The sequence below is a fragment of the Myxocyprinus asiaticus genome, chromosome 28, assembly GCF_019703515.2.
Source record: "Myxocyprinus asiaticus isolate MX2 ecotype Aquarium Trade chromosome 28, UBuf_Myxa_2, whole genome shotgun sequence".
Classification (NCBI taxonomy): domain Eukaryota; kingdom Metazoa; phylum Chordata; class Actinopteri; order Cypriniformes; family Catostomidae; genus Myxocyprinus; species Myxocyprinus asiaticus.
This window is the reverse complement of record NC_059371.1, coordinates 5255444-5277877: the sequence shown is the minus strand read 5'-3', so window position 1 is coordinate 5277877 and position 22434 is coordinate 5255444. Positions and strand designations below refer to the sequence as shown.

At 39.6% G+C, this 22434-nt stretch overlaps 1 protein-coding gene across 3 annotated transcripts in view; it reads left to right on the top strand.

The window, feature by feature from the left end:
- LOC127418898 (cytoplasmic polyadenylation element-binding protein 2-like) overlaps positions 1–22434 on the top strand; it is a 47980-nt gene that overhangs the window by 7766 nt on the left and 17780 nt on the right. For all 3 annotated transcript variants that reach the window (XM_051659796.1, XM_051659795.1, XM_051659794.1), the window contains exons 2-3: positions 2401–2661; positions 21058–21148. In XM_051659796.1, coding sequence (XP_051515756.1) covers positions 2401–2661; positions 21058–21148 — 352 coding nt within the window. The remainder of the gene's footprint in view (positions 1–2400; positions 2662–21057; positions 21149–22434) is intronic.

The window sequence follows — 22434 nt, the reverse complement described above, 5'->3', positions numbered from 1 at the left end:
TGTGATAACATGCAACACCATCTTTCCCAGTGTCTAGACACCATCAACTATCATTATCTCTCAAGGTCCCTTAAAATCTCAACCAGATTGTACATGCAAACAGTCTGGCACCCACACACAATCAAGCTAAAGCCATTACCCAATTACATACCAAAGACATCATGGTGATGGGTGTGGCACACATTTAAGGGAGCATTGTACATACAATGCAATATAGACACAGACACTAATGATGAATACAACAGTGTGCTCATCCTGTTTGACTTTTTGTCATTGTTTGGCGTTTACGCTTTAAAAAGAGTGCATTTGCATGTGTGTCTTTTATTCCAAGATAAAGACAGTGTGTGTTGTTGCTACCAGTGTGTACACAGGATGTGGAATGTTAGATGTAAAGCTTTAAATCTTCTTATTTGTACAGCAGAGCCAAGCCTGGCCACGTTCAAAGTAACACACTCACATATGGATGATTACGGCAGTCACTCTCACTCAAATTTCCACATACACGCATTGCTTAACTTATGTAGTATGGCAAGCCCTTTCGGCATTTAATAATGTGCAAGATATGAATTATAGATATCTACATTTCAATTATCACTTGTTAAAATGCTAATTCTTGAGATCAGTAATTACATTTGCACTAGTTAAAATGTTCATTGTTGATATGAAAAATTACTCACAGAAATATCCATTCTTGAAATCAAAAACTAGTAAAAAACATAATAATGTTGTTCAAAACACAGATATCTATAAGTAATTTCATACTAGTTGGAAATCCAAATATACATATGGGCTACTGTATGCACTTCTTTCTAGTAAAACTGATAATTTTTTATATCAATAATTACTGTACACTGTTACTAGACCAAATGTCCATATCTGATATCACCATTGAATTACAACTTGTAAAAATGCAAAATAGTGGCAATGTTAATTTCTGATATCTGTAATGTGATTGTAACTAGTAAGAAAGCCTTTTAAGACATTTTTAATTACTTTTCAATTTAATGAAATCTAAAATACATTTCCAGATATTTGAAATTCTGATGTTAAAATTCATTTACAGTTATCAAAAAATAACATTTTATTAGTTGTAATTTGCACTAGTAAAAATATAATTATTGATAGTTGATTATTTTACTAGTAAGAAGTACATAGCTGATATGCATTTACGAGTATAACTAGTAAGAAATTAATTATAGATATCTGTTATTGCATTTTGAACTGAACTGAGTGAATGAAAGATCACTGTGAAATTCTATTATTGAAAATACAGTTACAGATATCAAGAATTATGTTTTTAATGACGGTATTTTTTAAATCAAGAATTAACATTTTTACAAGTGCAAATGTAATAATTACTGATATCAAGAATTAGCACTTTCACTAATAGTATTTCCATTACTGATATCAGCAAATTGCATTTTAACTAGTAGTTGATATCTATAATTCATATCCTCATATCCGGTGAAATGTCAAAAGGGCTTGCAGTAATGTAGAAATAATGCGGCACAATAAAAGACTCCCATGAGATCACAATAGGGTTTTGTGGCTTTTAGTCCATATTTGTTGGCTTTGAATAGAAATCGATCAATAGTGGATTTGGCCGATAGCGATAACTAACATGGGAAAGGCCGATAGCCGATTTATCAGCTGACAGTTTTTAAAATCGATTAACAGAATGTTTAAAAACAAATCTTATTCTTTCCTTACTATGATGGGCACAGACAAAGAGGCTACAAGAGTCCAAAATGAACAAAATCCCAAATGCAGTTTATTGTGTAACAAAAATCCCAATAATAACCCCCCAAAATTTGGCGCAAAACGCAGGACTTTTAACTATAAACATGTCTGAAACACACCTGGGACTCTTATTTTTAAATGTTGGAGACTTGGACCTGGTACAATGCTCTGCATTAAACAAATTAAGCTTTTTATAGCCTATATATTCACCATATGAAGGGTATTGTCACTTCTAGAGGCCGCTTTTATACTGTAAAAACAAGCCGTTCTAACTGTAGAATTCTCCAGCGCCAGCCACAGGGGAACAGGAAGGAATAATAAGTGATAATGTACAGTCAGCCGGTTGTTATCGCAAAATAAACCCAACAGGGTGATCAGGACCCCAACGCGAAGTGGAAGTCTTGTATCAGCCTGAAGGGGTTTATTTTGCGATAACAACCGACTGACTGTACATTATCCCGCTTATTACATGGCCACTAACCAATTAAACAAATACACGGACATAAAATATTGATTTGCATTGAAACTATGTAATTATGTGACAAGAAGGAAATCGCTGAACATCTGAAATCCACCTCTGGTTTGCCTCAGAGTTCTATTGGTGTTTATTTTGGGATAGAGTTTGTTTTAGGACTAACAATACTTCCTGTCTGTTTGTAGCCCATGATGAAGCAGTCTCCATGGGGTAACCACCAGGGCGGCGGCTGGAACTCTGGCGGGATGTCCTGGGGTAGAGACCACCGGCGTGGGGGTGGCATGGGTGTACCCGGCTCAATATCTCCCATGAAGAAACCTTTCTCCAGCAACATCATCGCTCCGCCGAAATTTCCCCGCTCCGCTGGCTCCCTGGGACCAAAGTCCTGGATCGAAGAAAATATGTTCCGTACCGACAACAACAGCAACACACTGCTGCCCCTGCAGGTATGTGTGTGTTCTAGGGATGTGCATTTTGGTCATTTTGACTCAATTAAAAAAAATGCTTGTCGTTGGACAGGGAGGTGATAGAGCGAGCTCCACCTGCACTATTTATGAAATTGCCAGCGTATTCATTAGACGCATTGTATTATGTCTTGCTGTTTTCACCATCTTATATCACACTTTTGAAATGATATGCGCATACCAAGTTAAACATTTGCAAATGTCTCTTATGAACTCTCATGCCCATCTTTAATGTGTTCATAGATGAATGTGTGTATGGATGTATGTGATTCACATGCGTGTTGAGCACATTTTTGTTCAAGAGGACGCTCCAAGATAAGCAGTGAGTCACACTGAGGTCACTGAGGGTTTTTGGTGGTTTCATCCTGAAGGAACCTATCCTCTCGCCTCGTTATTGTTTGTCTTGGGTGTTTTCTCAGAGGCTGAACGCAGTTGTGGACAAAAATAAGCTATTCAGTAGAGCACCACTTTCATCAATGTTTGTAGAGTTTAGGCATCAACAGAAATTAGTTTGTCTAGTTTCAGTGTTTTTGGGTAAAAGTAATTATATCAGTTTAGTTTCCTGTTAGAGTGCTATCTGAAACTATGAAATATACTAAAGTGAAATCTAATTTGTGAGGAAAATGATATAGAGTTTGGTTTTCTAAGATCTCATAATATTAGGCAGGGCCGGATCTAGGGGGGTGAAGGGGAGGGCTTTGCCCCCCCCCCCCCCCCAAAAAAATGTTCCTCTGCCTCCCACCAAGCGCAACCAAAAGAATTAATTGAAATGCATTCTCATTTTATTTCGGCCGGCATAATTTCCTCACGTGATTCTGAACCGCAATTTAAAATAAGTCATACTGCATAGACGTAAATGATTAATATGAGAGTTACGTTTTATTTCAATTGTGGCTGTATAGTCAGTGGAAGAATTTTCGATCTGCGTGCCAGAGACCCGGGTTCGATTCTTGACCTCACTTTTTTTTTCTTTTTTTTTTTTTTTTGTCAGTTAACAAAACCATAACTCATAAATATGGCAATAAAATCAATCAATAGCAGAAATAGCAATAAAAATGGATTTGTAAATATTACTCGCAAGTCAGTAAACTTTCAGCATGTAGCCTTCTCTATCCGGTATCAGAAGGAGTAGAGATGTCCGATTCATTTTAATCAGTAGTTTGAATCGGTTCTTTTCAATGAATTGTTCAAATGGGTTAGCACAAAGGTCTTAATGGGTACGTTCGCGGTTCAGGTTGTATCATTCTGACAGCTGACTCACGTGCTAAATCATTTGGAGCGATTACTCACCCAGTAAAACGGTGTCAGAGTGACTACTACTTTAGAATCTAACTACTTTAGAAAAACCCATTGCAGGTAAAGACATTTCAACCAAAACAGTACACGAAAATATTGAGTGATATTACATTTTTAACTGTCAAGATCCAGGCCTGATACTAGGGCTAGGTGATATAGTTAAAAAAAATCTTAATATTTATGTATATGCTCTGAATTGGCTTAAATAGTGATTTTTTTTCTTTTTTTTTAATCAAAGGAACAACAGTCATTTCAACCAAACAACCATTGTGGCCAGTTTAGAGCTAAAACAGTAAATATCTCATTTTAAGCATGTTTTCCACACTGCTTTTCACTAAATGAACACTAAATGAAGAATGCTATTTGATATTTAACCATTTTCATTTATAAGCACCAATACACAGTATAAATAACAAAGCAATACATATTAGTGCCACGTGAGCTTTTTTTGTTAAAATTTTTAGTGATGACACAAACAAATTCTTGAATCGCTGCCTCTATTGTCATTTGTGCTACAAAAATGTAAATCAAAGACGCTATAAAAACATTTCTGTCTTAACGGTCTCATACTCAGGAGTTGGGAAACCAGGAGGCTTGGGTAACTCATCTAACAACGCAATATTCATGATGTTGCTTGATTTTAATTTGCCAACAAAAGTATCACAAATGTATTATTAATATTCAACCAGCCAAATAAAAAGTGCTTTAAAATCATTGCGATATTCATGATGTTGTTTATTTTTATATAGCCAGAAAAATGGATGGGGGAAAGGATGGAAGAGTAGCAAGTTTTTGCCGAGTAGCCCTATTGTTTTTTTAGAAGAGATGAAAAAGCCAGTCATTTACATTTGAATCACTGCACTTTACTTGAATACACCCTGTCTTTTGGATTTCACTGACCGGTTGCACCTGAAGGAGGGGTGTGTCACCCGCTCATTTCAAATGGGGTAGTTTTAGGTGAGGTTTAAACCTCTATTCACAGGTGTCGGCCACCGCTACCTTAAACAGGCCATATGTGTAAGTGAGTTGGGCTTAATGCATTCAATCTGGCAGAAAATCTCCACAATACAGAACACAATTAGTCATTATAATGTGGGGAAATAGCGCTATTAAAGTAATCTTAATTAACTTTTTTCTTATTATGATGAAAACTGTCATGTTTGGTTTCCCAAACCAGCACGTAGAACGCACATTTAGAAGAACTGAGGCAGGACCTGTCAGGTCCAAAAATGCTGAACTAATGGTGAAACTTCAACCAATGCTTCCAGAATGCAAAGATATCACTTGTACAATTAGGTTAAAGAGTCTGTAACTATATCACAGAGACATTAAACATTGTACTCAAAACACTCAAGGCTTGTTGCAGAATTATGCCAAGATACAAATGCGTGTCATTGCCTGCCTAGCGTACGTAAGGAACCGTCTCAACATTACGCCCACAGCGCTGAAACATTGGCGATGTCCAAGTATTCATTCATTTGACATGTAGACTAAGTTATACATAATATCTTTAGAAAGTGGAATGTTCTTTATTATAACAGGGTGTTTGTTATGATAGAATATGCAAGTCAACTAAATGAATGCTTGGACGCCAGCGATGTTCAGCGATTTTTTAGACGATCCCTTACGCACCGTTGGCAAATATGTAACGAATATCAAACTTAAAAGTAAATTTTCACCCTGTCTGTTGGTCACAGAAGTCTAAATGTGAAGGACAATAAGCAAACCCTCTAACCATTCTAGCACTCCAAATTTAGTGGGGGGCACTGAGGTGGCCAGACTTATTGACACAGGGGCACTGGCCCCACCCAGTGCACCCCCACCCCTTTAGAACTGCCCCTGGGGGAATCGCAGAGAACTTTTTAAAAAAAAACAAAAAATACAAAAAAACAAACATGTCCTGGTCCTTTTTCACCCCAAAATAAAAATAAAACTCATTAGACTGTATATGGATTATCTATTATACTGCAAATATTGGTCAATAAACAGATAGTCCTGCCCCACTGTTTTATCATCAGAGCTGTGGTTGTTCACACTGGAAATAGTGTGTATTGTGAAAGCACTCTTTTGAATAATGTACAGGGTGACTAAGAAGATATTCTTAGTTCATACTTCATTTTCAGACCAGATCATCTTTGGCACATCACTATTAACTCCTTTAAAGGGTCCTTAGCACCAGTCTAACAGAACTGAACCGAGGAACCTGAGATGAGTGTGCTCTTGTCTTCATCACTTACTTCTCTCTCAGGAAACAGGTCCGACTGTACTGGTATCAACCACATTGTTAATTTCCATAAACAGAGTGCCGTTTGGAATTCTTCACATTCCACGCGCCTTTCCTCTGTCCTCTCCTTCCTGCTTTGTGTTTGCTTTTTATTCTAGAGATCTAGTGAGTCATGTTCTGGAAAGAGAAAAAAAGAGATTGTAATGTAGGGAGGAGGAAAGGACAGAGATAGAGTGTTGCTTTACAGACTAATAGACTATGCTTCTAACTTTCAAATTCAAATGTTTTCAAGTCTGTTCTATTTTGAGAAATGGAGGGAGAAGAAAAGGACAGAAAGGGAAAGAGACTTTAAAGGGAGTCAAACATTTTGACCTTTTGAATCTGAACGTTGTAGAATCACATTTCGAATGTTTTGAACGTTTGAATTCAAACAAATATGAGAAACATGGAAAAGAAAAGGGACAATGGGACTATAAAGACTATTTTACATATTAATTAAAACAATTGTAAATGTATATATTACATTTCACAATAAACGTTCAAACTTTCAAGTTTGAATGTTATTGAAATAATGTTTGAATTCGAGAAATGGAATGTGACGAAATGGACAGAGATGGAATACGACTATAAAGAGACTTAATTAAATTTAACAATAAATGTTTCAATCTTTCAATTTCAATGTTAACAAAATAATGCTTGAAGAAGAAAAGGACAGAAAGGGAAAAATACTAAAAAGGCAGTCCAACATTTATATATTGAATGTAATATTTGAACTTGTATTATGTTAATAACAGCTAAGTAATTGCATCAGTGTATGTGCAGTTTGCCAGCTATATCTGATCTCTGTGGAACAGTCAATTCGTTTTCTTTACATAGTCTAATTGATAACTATGTCTATGTTTTTGTTTGATCTGTCGCCGTTCAATTCCTTTGGTGCTGATATGGATGCGTTGGTTTTACGCCGACTGTACACGCTCTTCTCTTCTTTTCTTAAAGAAAACAGCAGCTTATCATCTTATTGTCTCGGTTATTTCAGTGTGAATCATTTCCTTTTCAGTCACTTTAAAAAGGGTTAAACTTCTGAACATGAAGTGACCTAATGAAATTTTTACAAAGGATATCCTACACATGGTGTTCCATTCATTTTCAATAGCAGAGAGACGGCACACAGCAGCTGATCGAGGTGGCAATCGACGCAGCACCACGTCAGAAATCTGCACGGTGTTAGGCTTTGTTTGCGTTATTACATTAAAAGTGCTTTTTTCCCTCCACTTTGTAGTTGCCTTTGTGAAGACAAAAAAACAGTGTTATTTGTAATATCATGGTAATCACAGCAAAAACCATACACCTCATTACAATGGTTAGATTATCAGAGCCGGGATTTGAACTTGGGTCTCTGGTGCAAGAGTCTTAATTTCTACCACTGAGCCACAGAAGGGAGTGGAACCCAATCGTCAGACGCATTCTTAAATGAACTCAGAAGAGTTTAACAAAAATAGCAAAAAGGGTACAAAAAGCAATTTCTTACTGACAACCACAAAACAGAAAAATCTTTAGTCCAAAAAGGATCCAAAAGGAAGAAAAAATAATCTCCAAAGAACTCAGGAAAAAGACACCAAAAAAACAGCAAAAATAAACACAGGGAATAAAACAATCCAAAAGGCTTTCAAAGTTTAGTACTTAGAACTAGAGCAGACTTACGGCAGCAACTGGCTAGGAACATCAATAACCAAGCAAAGAAACAAAAGGAAGTGATCAGCTTAAATACACAGCCCAGAACGAGGCACATGTGAAAACAATAACACATGATACAATTGCGGGAAACTGAAATGAAACACAATGAGGGCCTCTAGTGGCCAAAATATAACATTAAAGCAAAAACTCTGACAGGACCCCTCCCTCTAGGAACGGCTCCTGACGTTCCCTCCCGGACGACTGGACTTGCGAGCATGAAATTCTTGAATTAGTTTGGGGTCCAAGATGTCCTTGGCAGGAACCCAGGAGCGCTCCTCAGTAGCCTTCCCAGTCCACAAGATACTGCCGGGACCCACGTACTCGACGGGCATCCAGTATTCTGTGGACTGTGTAAGCTGGCTGGCCACCAATGATATGAGGAGGGGGAGGTTTACCTGTCGCAAGAAAAGGAGAAGACAAAACAGGTTTTAACAGTGAGACATGAAAAGTGGGATTTATCTTCAAAGACTTAGGCAAGTATAAACGATAAGTAACTGGGTTTACTTTCCTGGCAATCTTGAAGGGGCCAATGAACCTCTGGGAAAGTTTACGGGATTCCACCCGCAAGGGAATGTTCTTAGTGGAGAGCCAGACTCTTTGGCCGGGGCGCAGAGTGGGGGCAGGTCTGCGTCTGTGATTGGCCTGGTGCTGATACTGCTGAGAGACCTTCAAGAGCTTGAGTCGGGCTTTTTTCCATGTCTGGCGGCAACGTTTAACGAACTGTTGAGCAGAGGGAACTGCAACCTCCACTTCTTGCTCAGGGAATAGTGGAGGGGTGTATCCCAACTGGCACTCGAAAGGGGACATGCCTGTAGCAGAGGACCGAAGGGTATTGTGAGCGTATTCTGCCCACATGATGAAGGAAGACCAAGAGGATGGGTTGTTAGCTGCCATACAACTCAGTGTAGTCTCAAGATCTTGGTTAAGCCTCTCCGTTTGCCCATTGGACTCCGGGTGGAATCCAGAAGATAGACTCACTGTAGCCCCCAGAGATTGACAAAATGCCCGCCAGAAAATTGGGGTCCTCGATCAGAGACGATGTCTTGTGGGATGCCAAAGACTCGGAAGACGTGGTTTATAACCAATTCAGCAGTTTCTTTAGCGGTGGGTAGTTTGGGCAGAGGAATAAATCGGGTGGCCTTGGAGAATCTATCAACTATGACCATGATAGTGGTGTTGCCTTGTGATAGCAGAAGTCCAGTGATAAAATCCATGGAAAGATGAGACCAAGGTCTATGAGGTATGGAGAGAGGATGCAATAGCCCCTGAGGAGAACGGTGAGGGACCTTACTTTGGTTGCATGTGGGACATGCATTTACAAATGTTGTCACATCCTCCTTGATAGTTGGCCACCAAAATCGTCTTTGGAGGAACTCAAGAGTGTGAGAGGTACCAGGATGACAAGTGAGACGAGAGGAGTGTCCCCACTGGAGGTTCTGGGAGCGGACAGCTTTAGGGACAAACAAGCAGTGGGTTGGCCCCCCTCCTGGGTCAGGTTCTCGGGCTTGGGCTTGTTTTACAGTATTTTCCAGATCCCACCTGATAGGAGCTATTATCTTGGAACTGGGGATAATCGATGCAATAGAATCTTCCTGAGGAGTGTTTACATATACTCGGGACAAAGCATCAGGTTTTAGGTTCTTAGAGCCGGGGTGGTAGGATAAGATGAACTTGAATCGGTTGAAGAATAAGGACCAACGTGCCTGGCGGGGCTTGAGTCGCTTTGCCTGCTGAATGTATTCCAGATTTTTGTGGTCCGTGAATACTTGGAATGGGTGTTTGGCCCCCTCAAGCCAATGCCTCCACTCTTCAAGCGCTAGCTTAATTGCCAGTAACTCCCGATCCCCTACATGATAGTTCATCTCAGTCGGTGTAAGGCGGTGGGAAAGGAATGCACATGGATGCAACTTGTTGTCCTCCCCCCTTTGGGACAGCACAGCTCCAACCCCTACGTCCAAAGCATCGACCTCCACGATGAAGGGTTTACCTGGGTTAGGGAGAATGAGAATAGGTGCAGAGGTAAAATGGCTTTTGAGTTTGCTGAAGGCCAACTCTGCTTCATGTCCCCAATTAAAGCTGGTTGTGTTCCCCTTGGTGAGGGCAGAAAAAGGAGCTGCCACAGTACTGAAGTTCCGGATGAACTTGCGATAAAAATTGGCGAAGTGAAGGAAACGCTGTACTTCCTTTACCGACGAGGGGGAGGGCCAATCCACAACTGCTTGAACCTTTTGAGGGTCCATTTGTATCTGGCCAGGCTTGATAATGAACCCCAGGAACTGAACTTTGGTCACATGGAACTCACATTTCTCAGGTTTAACATAAAGATGGTTATCAAGAAGACGTCTGAGAACCTTACTGACGTGTTTTACATGCTCTTGGAGGGAACTCGAGAAGATGAGGATATCATCCAAGTAGACAAACACAAATTGGTTGCGCATGTCTCTGAGAACATCATTGATGAGAGCTTGAAATACTGCAGGAGCATTAGTGAGACCGAAGGACTTAACTAAACACTCATAGTGCCCAGTGGGCGTGTTGAAGGTGGTCTTCCATTCATCTCCTTGTCTGATGCGCACAAGATGGTAGGCATTGCGCAAGTCAAGCTTAGTGAAGATGGAGGCTTCTTGCAGAATTTCGAAAGCAGTGGCCATTAGCGGCAAGGGATAGCGGTTTCGAATAGTGATCTTATTAAGGCCCCTGTAATCAATACATGGCCGGAGTCCACCATCCTTCTTCCCAACGAAAAAAAATCCAGCTCCAGCAGGGGAAGTGGATGGTTGGATGATACCTGCCGCAAGGGATTCGTTAATGTATTTGTCTATAGCAGTACGTTCGGGGGGAGACAAAGAGAATATATGACCTCTGGGGGGACAGGTTCCTGGGAGCAGCTCAATGGCGCAATCATAGGGGCGATGAGGAGGTAAGGAGGTGGCCTTCCTTTTGCTGAACACTGCTTTGAAGTGGTGGTACTGAGCAGGGACTTGAGACAGATCTAGGGCTTCTTGGGACTCGAGAACAAGATCAGGGGAGTTCTGGGCCAAGCATGTAGTCTGACAGGTGGGACCCCAACTGAGAACAGCGCCAGTGGACCAGTCAAAGTATGGGTTATGCTGGAGGAGCCAGGGGTGACCGAGGATAATAGGGAACTCTGGAGTCTGTATAAGATGAAAGCACATTCTCTCCTGGTGCTGGTAAGTGACGAGACAAAGGAGAGAGGTGAGGTGGGTTATTTTCCCTGGAGCTAACGGTCTTCCATCCAAGGCTGTCGCAGTTGGGGGGCAGGAAGGGAATTAATAGGAATCTGGAGACTTTTGGCAAAGGAAATATCCATGAAATTCCCGGCAGCACCAGAATCAATCAATGCCTGGAGTTGGTGTTTTTGATCTCCCCAAGTGAGTGTGATGGGAAGGAACAATCCAGAGTTGGAAGGTGAAGCTGTGCGTGTAACTCCCATTACAGTCCTTCCTTGCCTGTATGGGACTGGGCGTTTCCCGAAAGCTCGGGGCAGGTGGAGCAAAAATGACCATACAATCCACAATATAGACAACAGCGCTCTCTCATGCGACGGTCTCGTTCTGATGGGGAAAGCCTAGTCCTTCCCAATTGCATGGGTTCCGAGGACTTGTGGGGCACTGGTAGCATTTGAGCAAGTGCTGGACTGGCAGACAATGTGGAAACAGATGGCCGGTTCAGTCTTCTCTCCCTCAGGCGATTATCCAGCCAGATTGCTTGATCCATGAGGGTCTCGAGATCACGAGCAGGTTCTCTGGTAGCCATATCATCCTTGATTGCCTCAGACAGACCATTCAGGAAACACACCATGAGGGCCTCGTCATTCCAGCCGCTCCCTGCTGCAACTGTCCGAAACTGTATGGCATATTCAGCTGCGCTGCCATTATCTTGTCGGAGGGTGAGAAGTCTCTTAGAGGCTTGCCGGCCACTGAGGGGGTGGTCAAAGACTCGCTTGAACTCCTTTTCAAACACAGAATAACTTGAACAGAAGGGTGCCTGTGCCTTCCAGACCGCTGTTGCCCAAGAAAGAGCCTTGCCAGAAAGGAGGGTGATAACATATGCGATCTTGGCCCAATCTGAGGGGAAGGAAGATGGTTGTAATTCAAATGTGAGAGAGCATTGAGTCAGGAACCCATCACATGCACTGGGATCACCTGAGAAATGTTGTGGTGGAGGTAGGCAAGGTTCACTCAGAGGAGAGAGCACTCGAGAATCCAGAAGGGGTACCAAGGCAGCAGTAGAAGCAGTAGCTGAAGTAGAGAGCAGCTGGTCCGGATCTGATGGACAGAAATCATGAGATCAGACAGCACTTGTGAGTGTTTAGCCATCACAGTCTCCTGCTGAACTAGTGCTGACTCATGGCATTGGATTGTGGACTCCTGCTGAGCAATTGTGGCCAGGAGTTCCTGAGCATTAGGCACCTCTGGGTTCATAATGTGGCTTGGTTATTCTGTCAGAGCCAGGATTCAAACTTGGGTCTCTGGCACAAGAGTCTTAATTTCCACCACTGAGACACAGAAGAGTTTATTAACAAAAATAGCAAAAAGGGTACAAAAAGCAATTTCTTACTGACAACCACAAAACAGAAAAATCTTTAGTCCAAAAAGGATCCAAAAGGAGGAAAAAATAATCTCCAAAGAACTCAGGAAAAAGACACCAAAAAACAGCAAAAATAAACACAGGGAAAAAACAATCCAAAAGGCTTTCAAAGTTTAGTACTTAGAACTAGAGCAGACTTACGGCAGCAACTGGCTAGGAACATCAATAACCAAGCAAAGAAACAAAAGGAAGTGATCAGCTTAAATACACAGCCCAGAACGAGGCACATGTGAAAACAATAACACATGATACAATGGCGGGAAACTGAAATGAAACACAGTGAGGGCCTCTAGTGGCCAAAATATAACATTAACGCAAAAACTCTGACACAGATGTATTTAGATGTATTGAAAAACAATATCGTAAACACAGAAACTATAAAAACAACCTTGATAAAAGTTACTTATATTCCCCTAATATACTATATTTAATATTATTCTAATAATAACAACATATCTGTTAAAACACCATAGTTTGTACAGTTAGTGTTAGTATAGTAAGTGCAAGGTAAATTTCTATAGGATGCTGTTTTCCTGTTCACCTCTTCACTGCAGTTTAGAATGTAGGGACTCTTTAATATGGTTTCAACAAGCTTCAGCACGGAGCCTTTAAGGTTCATATATACAGGTTTATAATAGTTAATTCAATGTCGAATTCAAATGGGTTGCACAACTCACGCTGTGTTTACTACTGGACATAATGGTGTGAGCACAGAACAGGTTTGTCAGCACTGCTCATGTGAGAGAGACTTGTCCCGTTCTGCTCTTGCGCCAGGAATGCATAGAACGATTTTAATCGGGTGACGCCGTTTCGTCCGACACTACTCGACCGGTGATGGTTCACTGGAAAATGCCCCAGTGCTCCCGATGGCTAGTCCAGGTGTGACCATACAAAGACAACGAAGAAGATAACAATAGGCTACTATTGAAAATAAACTATTTTAAGCGAGAGCTCATTCCATAGAGGAGTTCTTTTCCCTGCTTCGACAGAATGGGAACATATTTGGACTATTATATGACATTGCATACAATGAACGGAGGTCTCAAGAGCACACTTAATGGCATTATTGCAGTTGTTATCTGTTAAAAAAGGGAGGGGGAGGAGCAACACGAGCATGCTTTGCCTATGTGCCAGTACTAACTTTCATTGTAGCCTAATGTAGTGTAGAAAAATCAAACATTTTTCTGTTTTGTTCTTTCTGCGATTTTCTATTCCTCGCAGTAAAGGAGGAAAGGAACAATTAATTGTTTTTCCGTTTTTCAATTTTAGAATAATGAAAGATAATAAAAACAAAATTTGCTTTTCATTTATTAGTTTCTCTTTCTAAAAATAAAATTGAATGACCAGAAGGTACACAGACCTTTCACAATAAATGTTTGAACTTTTGAATTTGAACTTTTTTAAATAATGTTCTAATGTGAAAAATGGAAGGAGAAGAAGAAGGCGTATGGCTATAAATTGAGTCCATCACACAATTTCGTTTTAAATTCTTCAATTTGGAGAATTGAATATGAGAAACGGACTATAAAGACTCTTTTTTTTTTTTAATGACGTCTGAATTTGAGAAATGGTAGGAGAAGAAAAGGACAGAGATAGAATACAACTAATAAAAGACTTATTTCTAATTAATCTAGTTAAAAGTCACAATAAATGTTTCAACCTTTCAATTTCAATGTTAACAAAATCCTGATTGAATTCTCAAACTTAAGAAATGGAAGAAGAAGAAAGGACAGAGAGAGGAGGGAAAGAGATTATAAAGGGATTCCAACAATTTGACCTTTTGAATTTGAACATTGTAGCAGTATTGCTATAATTTGAACATTATCGAAATTTACAAATGGAGGGTGGAGAAAAGTACAAATGGGGAAGGAGACTATGACTGGAGTTCATTAAATGTCACAATAAACTAGAGTTGTTAACGATAAATCGCTTGTCGATTGCCATTAGTAATTTAATGGATCAAGAACAGTAATTAAATTTGTAACCCTACAATAAACGTTATCTAGTAAATAAAAACATTAACTTTAAAAAACTGTTTTTTGGTGTTGTGGAATAATAACAGAGGACTCTGTAGCGTGTCAGTGTATCTTCAAGCCTCATGTCCCTGACTGGAGAACCAAGCTGCTTTTCAGACACTATTTTTGGCAATGTTGCTGAAGCTATATTTAGCATGATAGCACCTTCCCAGCCTGCACTGTGTGTAAGCTCTGGTGTTAGGGCCTGTGAATACGACTGGATGCTGTAAACAGAGCAAGAATGATAAACAAATCTCTGCTTTATAAAACCTGCTCTACCTGCGGGAGGCAGATGGCCATGACTGCTCTGAATTGAGGCATTTGTACGTGACGCAGTGAGCGTCCTGTGTGCTTCCAAACCACATTAGGCTACATATATATGTGTCACTCAGGGTAGCTCTAGCATACAGTGCATTCAGAAAGTATTCAGACCCCTTCATTTTTTTTTCTTCACATTTTATGTTGCAGCCTTATGCTAAAATGCTTTAAATAATTTTGTTTCCACATTAATCTACACTCTATACCCCATAATGACAAAGCAAAAACCAGATTTTTGATAACTTTGCAAATTTATTAAAAAGAAAAAACTGAAATATCACATTGACATAAGTATTCAAACCCTTTGCTATGACACTTGAAGTTTAGCTCAGGTGCACCCCATTTCTCTGGATCATCATTGAGATGTGTCTACTTTTTGATTGGAGTCCACCTGTGGAAAATTCAATTGATTGGACATGATTTGGAAAGGCACACACCTGTCTATATAAGGTCTCACAGCTGAAAAAGCATATCAGAGCAAAAACCAAGCCATGAGGTCAAAGGACCTGCCTACAGAGCTCAGAGACAGGATTGTGTCAAGGCACAAAAAAATTTTTGGCTGCATTGAAGGTTCCCAAGAGCACAGTGGCCTCCATAATTCTTAAATGGAAGAATTTTGGAACAACCAGGACTCTTCCTAGAGCTGGCCGCCTGGCCAAACTGAGCAATCATGGGAGAAGGGCCTTGGTAAGAGAGGTGACCAAGAACCCGATGGTCACTCTATTTGAGCTCCAGAGATCATGTGTGGAGATGGAAGAAACATGCAGAAGGACAACCATCACTGCAACACTCCACCAATCTGGGCTTTTTGGCAGAGTGGCCAGACGGAAGCCTCTCCTCAGTGCAAGATACATGAAAGCCCGCTTGAAATTTGCAAAAAAGCACCTAAATGACTCTCAGTCTGTGAGAAACAAGATTATCTTGCCTGATGAAACAAAGATTTATCTGTTTGGTCTCAATTCCAAGCGTCATGTCTAGAGGAAACCAGGCACCGCTCATCATCAGCGCAAAACCATCCCAACAGTGAAGTTTGGTGGTGGTAGCATCACGCTGTGGGGGTGTTTTTCAGCGGCAGGGACTGGGGGACTAGTCAGGGTTGAAGGAAAGCGGAACGCAGCAAAATACAGCAATATCCTTAATAAAAACTTGGTCCAGAGCGCTCAGGACCTCAGACTGGACAATGACCCTAAGAACACAGCCAAAACAATGCAAGAGTGGCTTAGGGACAACTCTGTGAACGTCCTTGAGTGGCCCAGCCAGAGCCCGGACTTGAACCCAATTGAACATCTCTGGAGAGACCTGAAAATGGCTATCCACCGACAGTCCCCATCCAACCTGACAGCACTTGAGAGGATCTGCAGAGAAGAATGGCAGAAGATCCCCAAATCCAGGTGTTCAAAGCTTGTCGCATCATAGCCAAAAAGACTTGAGGCTGTAATCGCTGCCAAAGGTGCTTCAACTAAGTACTGAGGTAAGAGTCTGAATACTTACGTCAATGTGATATTTAATTTTAAGTTATCAAAGTTATCAAAAATCTGGTTTTTGCTTTGCTTTTTCAGAATGTGTTTCATGCGATGTGCACATTCAGGTCTGGAGAGTCTGGATGTATTTATGTTCACTTTCCTTTTTGCAGTAATAACACAGATATCCTTGGAATGTTGTTATGACAGGTGTTACGAAAGGGAGATGGGAGAGCCCTTTAACAGGATAGAAGAGAGATTTTCTTGTAAACCCAGCTGAACAGCAACAATATTTAACATGCAAATGTTAAACTCTCACAAAGCCATTTGTTTAATTCTGCCTAAAAACAGCAGTAATCCGAGGCGATTTGGCCATACGTTCAGGCAGAAATGCCTTGAATGAACCTGTCTGGTTAATTCCACTCATGACAGTTATACAAACAACATTCCGGAGGGTTTGAATTGTGAGCGTGACTCAGAATTCCAGCTGCCGCACTATTCTAGGGATTCAGCGGTGAGCACGCTGGCAGCCTACACAAACACACTCTATTCCTGCTTAAAATAACATACTGTAGCTCGGAAAACATACAATTCCTTGTGTTCATGTATTAGTACACTGGAAGGGGGGCGTTATTGCAGGCTTATTGACATGGGGGCACTGCATTTACTGAAACGTGAATTTTGAAGCCGTCAAAAAATTAAATATGTCTCAATTCAATACAGTAGGACTGTGTGTAATTTATTTTGTAGAACAAAACGCCCATGTATTAGATGCCCACGTCCACTTCCAGGTAACCAAAGTTCAAGTTATGTTTATCACAGACCATATTTTACTTATAAATCCAAAACTGCCTTTATAAAAACTTATAGGAAAATCCAGAGGGAACCTATGGCCAGTCTTCCGGGTTTTTGGACTGCAACCTGAACAGCTCTTTAGGGAAACATTCATTGTTTTAAGGAAAAGGACATATTTTTATATGTGCATGTTTGCTATTTATGAAACAACATATACTAATTAATAACATATAGTAATATGAGGTAATTTTGTCAAACATTCACCACCATTAATTTTGTTTTGCATTGAATAGTACAGCTGATATGATCATTAGCTACACACTTTTTAGTTTAAGGGGTAGCTGACACAAAAATAATTTTGGGAAGTTAGCATGTCATGTGGTGTGATCTTTAAACTTTCAATAGCATTTAAATTATTTTTGTATAATTATTATATTAGCAGCATTTATGACATCAGAGTAATAAGCATTACATGGAACACTATTTGTACTTTTAAAAATGTATTTGTTACACTGCAGGACTATTTTAAATGAACTAAGTAAAGAATCTGCTAAAAAATGGGCACAATCTTAAAATGAATGGTGAACATTTAAAAGACCTGTAAATGTTCCTTATACTGCGTAAATTCTAACCTTAAATCTTGATGTGTCATTCATTTTACTCAAATCATTTTATCGCGTTTGTCATTCTAAAGAACCAAATGACTTAAAGTTTGTGGACAAACCTCAAACGTTATGGTGTATTGATACCAACATTTGTAATGAGCCTTTTTGTTCATCAATTTTCATTATTGTTCTTAACTAAATTTTGGTTGGTATATGTTTGGTTGTCTTCAGAAATAGCACTATTACAGAAAATATTAAAATAGCAAATGTTCACAATCCATGTTTTTTGGGGATGTGCTTAGATTCAAGAATTTTGGTTGAAAGTTCAGAGTTGTATGTGTGATGTTTTGAGCACTCAAGTTTTACTTTGTCCCAGACTCTGTATTTTGGGTGATGGGGCGGTCTGAAATTTAGGGGATTATCACATTAAAAATTGGGTTCTGACCAGTCTCATGAACGGCAGCCCCATTAAGGGGTTGGAGGTCGAATGGAGTGCCCTCTTTTAAGGAGTGGTGTGTGGAAATGGGGAGGGTGGCTGCATTTGAGGAAGTGGTAAGTAGAAGGCTGGGGTTTAGGGACTTGTTTGTTAAAAAGTGGGGCAATTATTAGTTTTTTTTGGGGGGGGGACTCTCATAGAGGGGATGTGGAGAATGAAGTTTAGTTTAATTATGTATGTTTATTATATTGTTTTGGGGTTGTGTGTGTTTTATTATGTGGGACCACAGGGGTGTTCATTGGGGGTCAGGGTGGGATTGTATTAGTGGGGTTTGAATATAAAATGTTGATTACCTGTATATGTGTTGGGTTTTTCTTTGTCATGTATATATGAATCAATAAAAAATTGTTAATTACAAAAAATAGCAAATGTTGTTAAATACATGTACAAGAGGGCATTAAATGGGCAGTTCACCCAAAAATGAAAATTCTCTCATTAATTACTCACCCTCATGATATGTATGACTTTCTTCACCAGAACACATTTGAATAAAAATAGAAAAATATCTCAGCTCAGTAGGTCCTTATAATGCAAGTAGATGGTGATCAGACTTTTGAAGCTCAGATAGTTAAAAAAAATATCAATAGACTATTTAAGTTCTTTTTAACTATAAACCATCGCTACCGGTAAGCTTCACAAGAGGGTGGAGATCACACAGTCTCTCGTGTGACGTATTCACATTGCCATGATACAGATGTAATCTCACATTCTCCACTCGGTTGAGACATCCAGGATAAGCACACAAACACAGTATTGTGAGTAAACAAACAGATTCAAATACAGATCTAAACCAAAACCTATGCAGCTTCTGTACAGTGTTCCTCCTACTCACTTGTAAACAGCGCTGCTCCACTGCTGACCGGAAGCATGTTTTAGAGTTAAAAAAGTACTTAAATATTTATCTTTTTCGCACCAAAAGCAATTGTATAGCTTTTCAAGACATTAATTTAACCACTGGAGTCATATGGATGATGTTTATGCTGACTGTCTGTGATTTTTGGAGCTTCAAAAGAAAAATCACCATTCACTTGCATTTTAAGGACTTACTGAACTAAGATATTTTTCTATTTTTCTTCAAATGTGTTCTGGTGAAGAAAGAAATTCATACACATCTGGGACATCATGAGGGTGAGTAAATGATGAGAGAATTTTCATTTTTGGGTGAACTATCATTTTAAAAGTAAACTGCAAATGCCCCCCTACAAGCACACCTGGCCCCAGCCTGGCCCCCCAGTTAAAATGATCTAGAACTGCCACTTCTTATAATCCTGTAACTGCCTGATGCTGGATCGCCACAGTGTGTTGGGAATTAAAAAAGAATGAATTGTTCCCACTGATAGCATTGTTGATTCGCATGCACTGGTGCCAATATACTTATAGCAAAAAATCAAAGAAAGATTGAAGGTGAATTAATTTAAAACAAAATCTGGCCAAAAACAGGTGTTTTTGAGTTCATTGCAGTGGTTCAAAACTGCTTGCCAGCATGAAAACTTTGTGCTGGCTGTTAAAAACCTTCATACTGCCATTGGTCCATGCCATTGTATTGATATCCTTCTTTAAAAACAAGTATAAAAAATGTTTTCATGATCTTATGTGTATTTTCTCAAAATTCATCATGAAATACAGTAACAGAGGGTAACCCGTGCATATTATGACCATGGATAGTGTGTTAGCATTAGCATTAGCACCATGAATGCAGAATATAAACTTTACAAATTACACAATCATCATCGAGCAGTCCAAACAGGTTCTTTTACTCTCATTTTACCCTCTTGATCTCATGTGGATTCTTTTCACAAAATTCATCACAAATTACAATAACATAGTAACCGCCAGATGTTTCCCAGCTGCTGACAAGCCTTCCGCGTTAAACGACAATTTATGGACTGAACAAGCATGGGACACTTGAATTCTTAACTGTTAGTACTGACAACTCTGGAATCTGTGTTGACTCAAGGTTATGTGGCTTTGAGGTTTTTTTTATTTATTGTTTTTTTTTTTTTTTTTATGCCGTGGCTGAGTGGATTAGGGAAGGATTTGAATTTTGGTGGTGTGTTGATTGTAATTGCTGTTAAAACTCAATAAAGGAAGTATTAAAAAAAAAAAATTGTAACCGCCAGAGCATATTATGGCTGTGTATAGCATGTTAGCATTAGTGCTATGAATGCAGAATGTAAACCAGACAAATTACACATTATATACTGCATATATATTACTTTCAATCATCACAGTAGTTAAAACAGCTTCTGTTACTGATTTTGTGTGAATTCTACTCATAGAATGAGGAATGAAGTCATTGATAACACATTTTAATGTCATATTAGTTGATGTTTTACATGTAAACTTGAGCATCCTCATATATAAATGCTCCTCTAAACGCCTCCCCCAGCGGTGTGTCTTAATGTTCGCAAATGGAATGTTGATCGACTGTTTCAAAATTCTTTTTAACTTTGAGAAAAGAACGAAGAAGTAGTGAGTGTATCAAAGCCATAATATGCATTGAAAGGTGTGTTCGCACTAAAAAAGAATCTTAATCACAGATCTAAAACAAGTATTGAATGAGAATGATCATTGGCCGATCAACTGGGGCATTCCTAATTGAAAAAGCCATGGCGCAGAGGTATTTCAGCGCATTTAATGCCTTGTTAAACTGTATTGCTAGTGGTTAGTGAATAAGCTGCATGTTTTTGCCCTAAACTGCTACATATATAGTGGTGCAACTGTTTAATGAACATGTGTGACTTGACACTAGCTGCACTGATCTGTATTGCACATATTGACATGTTGTCTATCTCCCCTGTCTCTCTTTCTGTCTTGATCTCAGGATCGGTCCAGGATGTACGATAGTCTGAACATGCACTCGCTTGAGAGTTCCCTGATTGACATCATGAGGGCAGAGCAGGACCCTTTGAAGGGTAAGATCCATTTCTTGCTCATAGCACCATCGTCATGGTAACAGTATTATAAGGCTTTTGAAGAGAGAATTCATGTACATTGAATAAATAGACAACAGATTTCTCAATTTATCATATTATGATGGTTACAGGGTCAAAACATCCTGCATTTTCTATAGATTTTAAAGATTATATATTTATTGGGCTCTTGTCTGACTGTCATGCTTTGTGATGGAGAGCTTATAAAATGGATGGTTTCAGTTCTAAAATCGGATTGGATGAGCTGTTGTATTGCACAGATGTGTCGCCAGACTGATAAATCTGCCTATATTTGGCTGTTTTGAGATTGTGGAATGCCTGCTTTTCATGATCCTATCAATTCTCAAAGGATATTCTTTATCATTGAATATCCTATTTCACTCAGAATCATCAGATTATTGAAGTTAAATCAGTTGTGAATGCTGTTCCACATTAAGTGTTTTAGGCACATTCCATGTTGGGCCTATCGGATCCACTTAACTGTGGTAAAATCACGGTAGTGCTCAGCCTACTGTAGCTTTTTGCTTTATTTGGACCCAAAAGAACATTCTGTACGTTGAAAATTAGTGTAGAATGCCAGTGTAATGCCCAGTCTTTCAGTCATAGCAGGGCAGAGCCATGAGTGCTGGGTGTGGCACTGTGCTGCAGTCTCTCTCTCTCTCACCGGAGCTTCTCGCTCAGCCTGCTGGAGCAGATGGAGCGGACACATGAGGCGACACTCACTAAAGAGAGAGGGTGAGAGAGAAGGGTGTGGGTATGGACTATATTTAGCACAGGACATACTCTGCCACTCTGTGTGTGACAGCTAAAGGACAGAAGAGAATGAACGAGGGGATGTCGCAACGGTTTCCACAGTCGCTTCTTTAAAGTCAACATGAAATCAAAATGGACCCCATTTACTTTCTAAAGACACTTTCCTGGTCTTATTATGCACAGTTCATTGGTGCATGTTGTTCTACAGGGAAATTTTTTTTCTCTTGGTCACCAAAATGTAATTACTTGCTTCGCCACTGAAACGACTTTCCTTTTCGGCTGATGTCACCAAGGCCATGCAGGCAGGGAAAAATAATATTTACCAATAATATCACAGCTTATTTTTCACAATCTAATCAAATCCAGATGGTTAAAAATGTCTTGCAACTTGTCTACATTATTTCCAACCTGGGCATAGAATCATGTATACCTACATTTTTGCAACATGATTTCATGTGCTACAACATCTTTGATTCACTTTCACACAAATCACGAGTTAAACGGCAGATTATAAC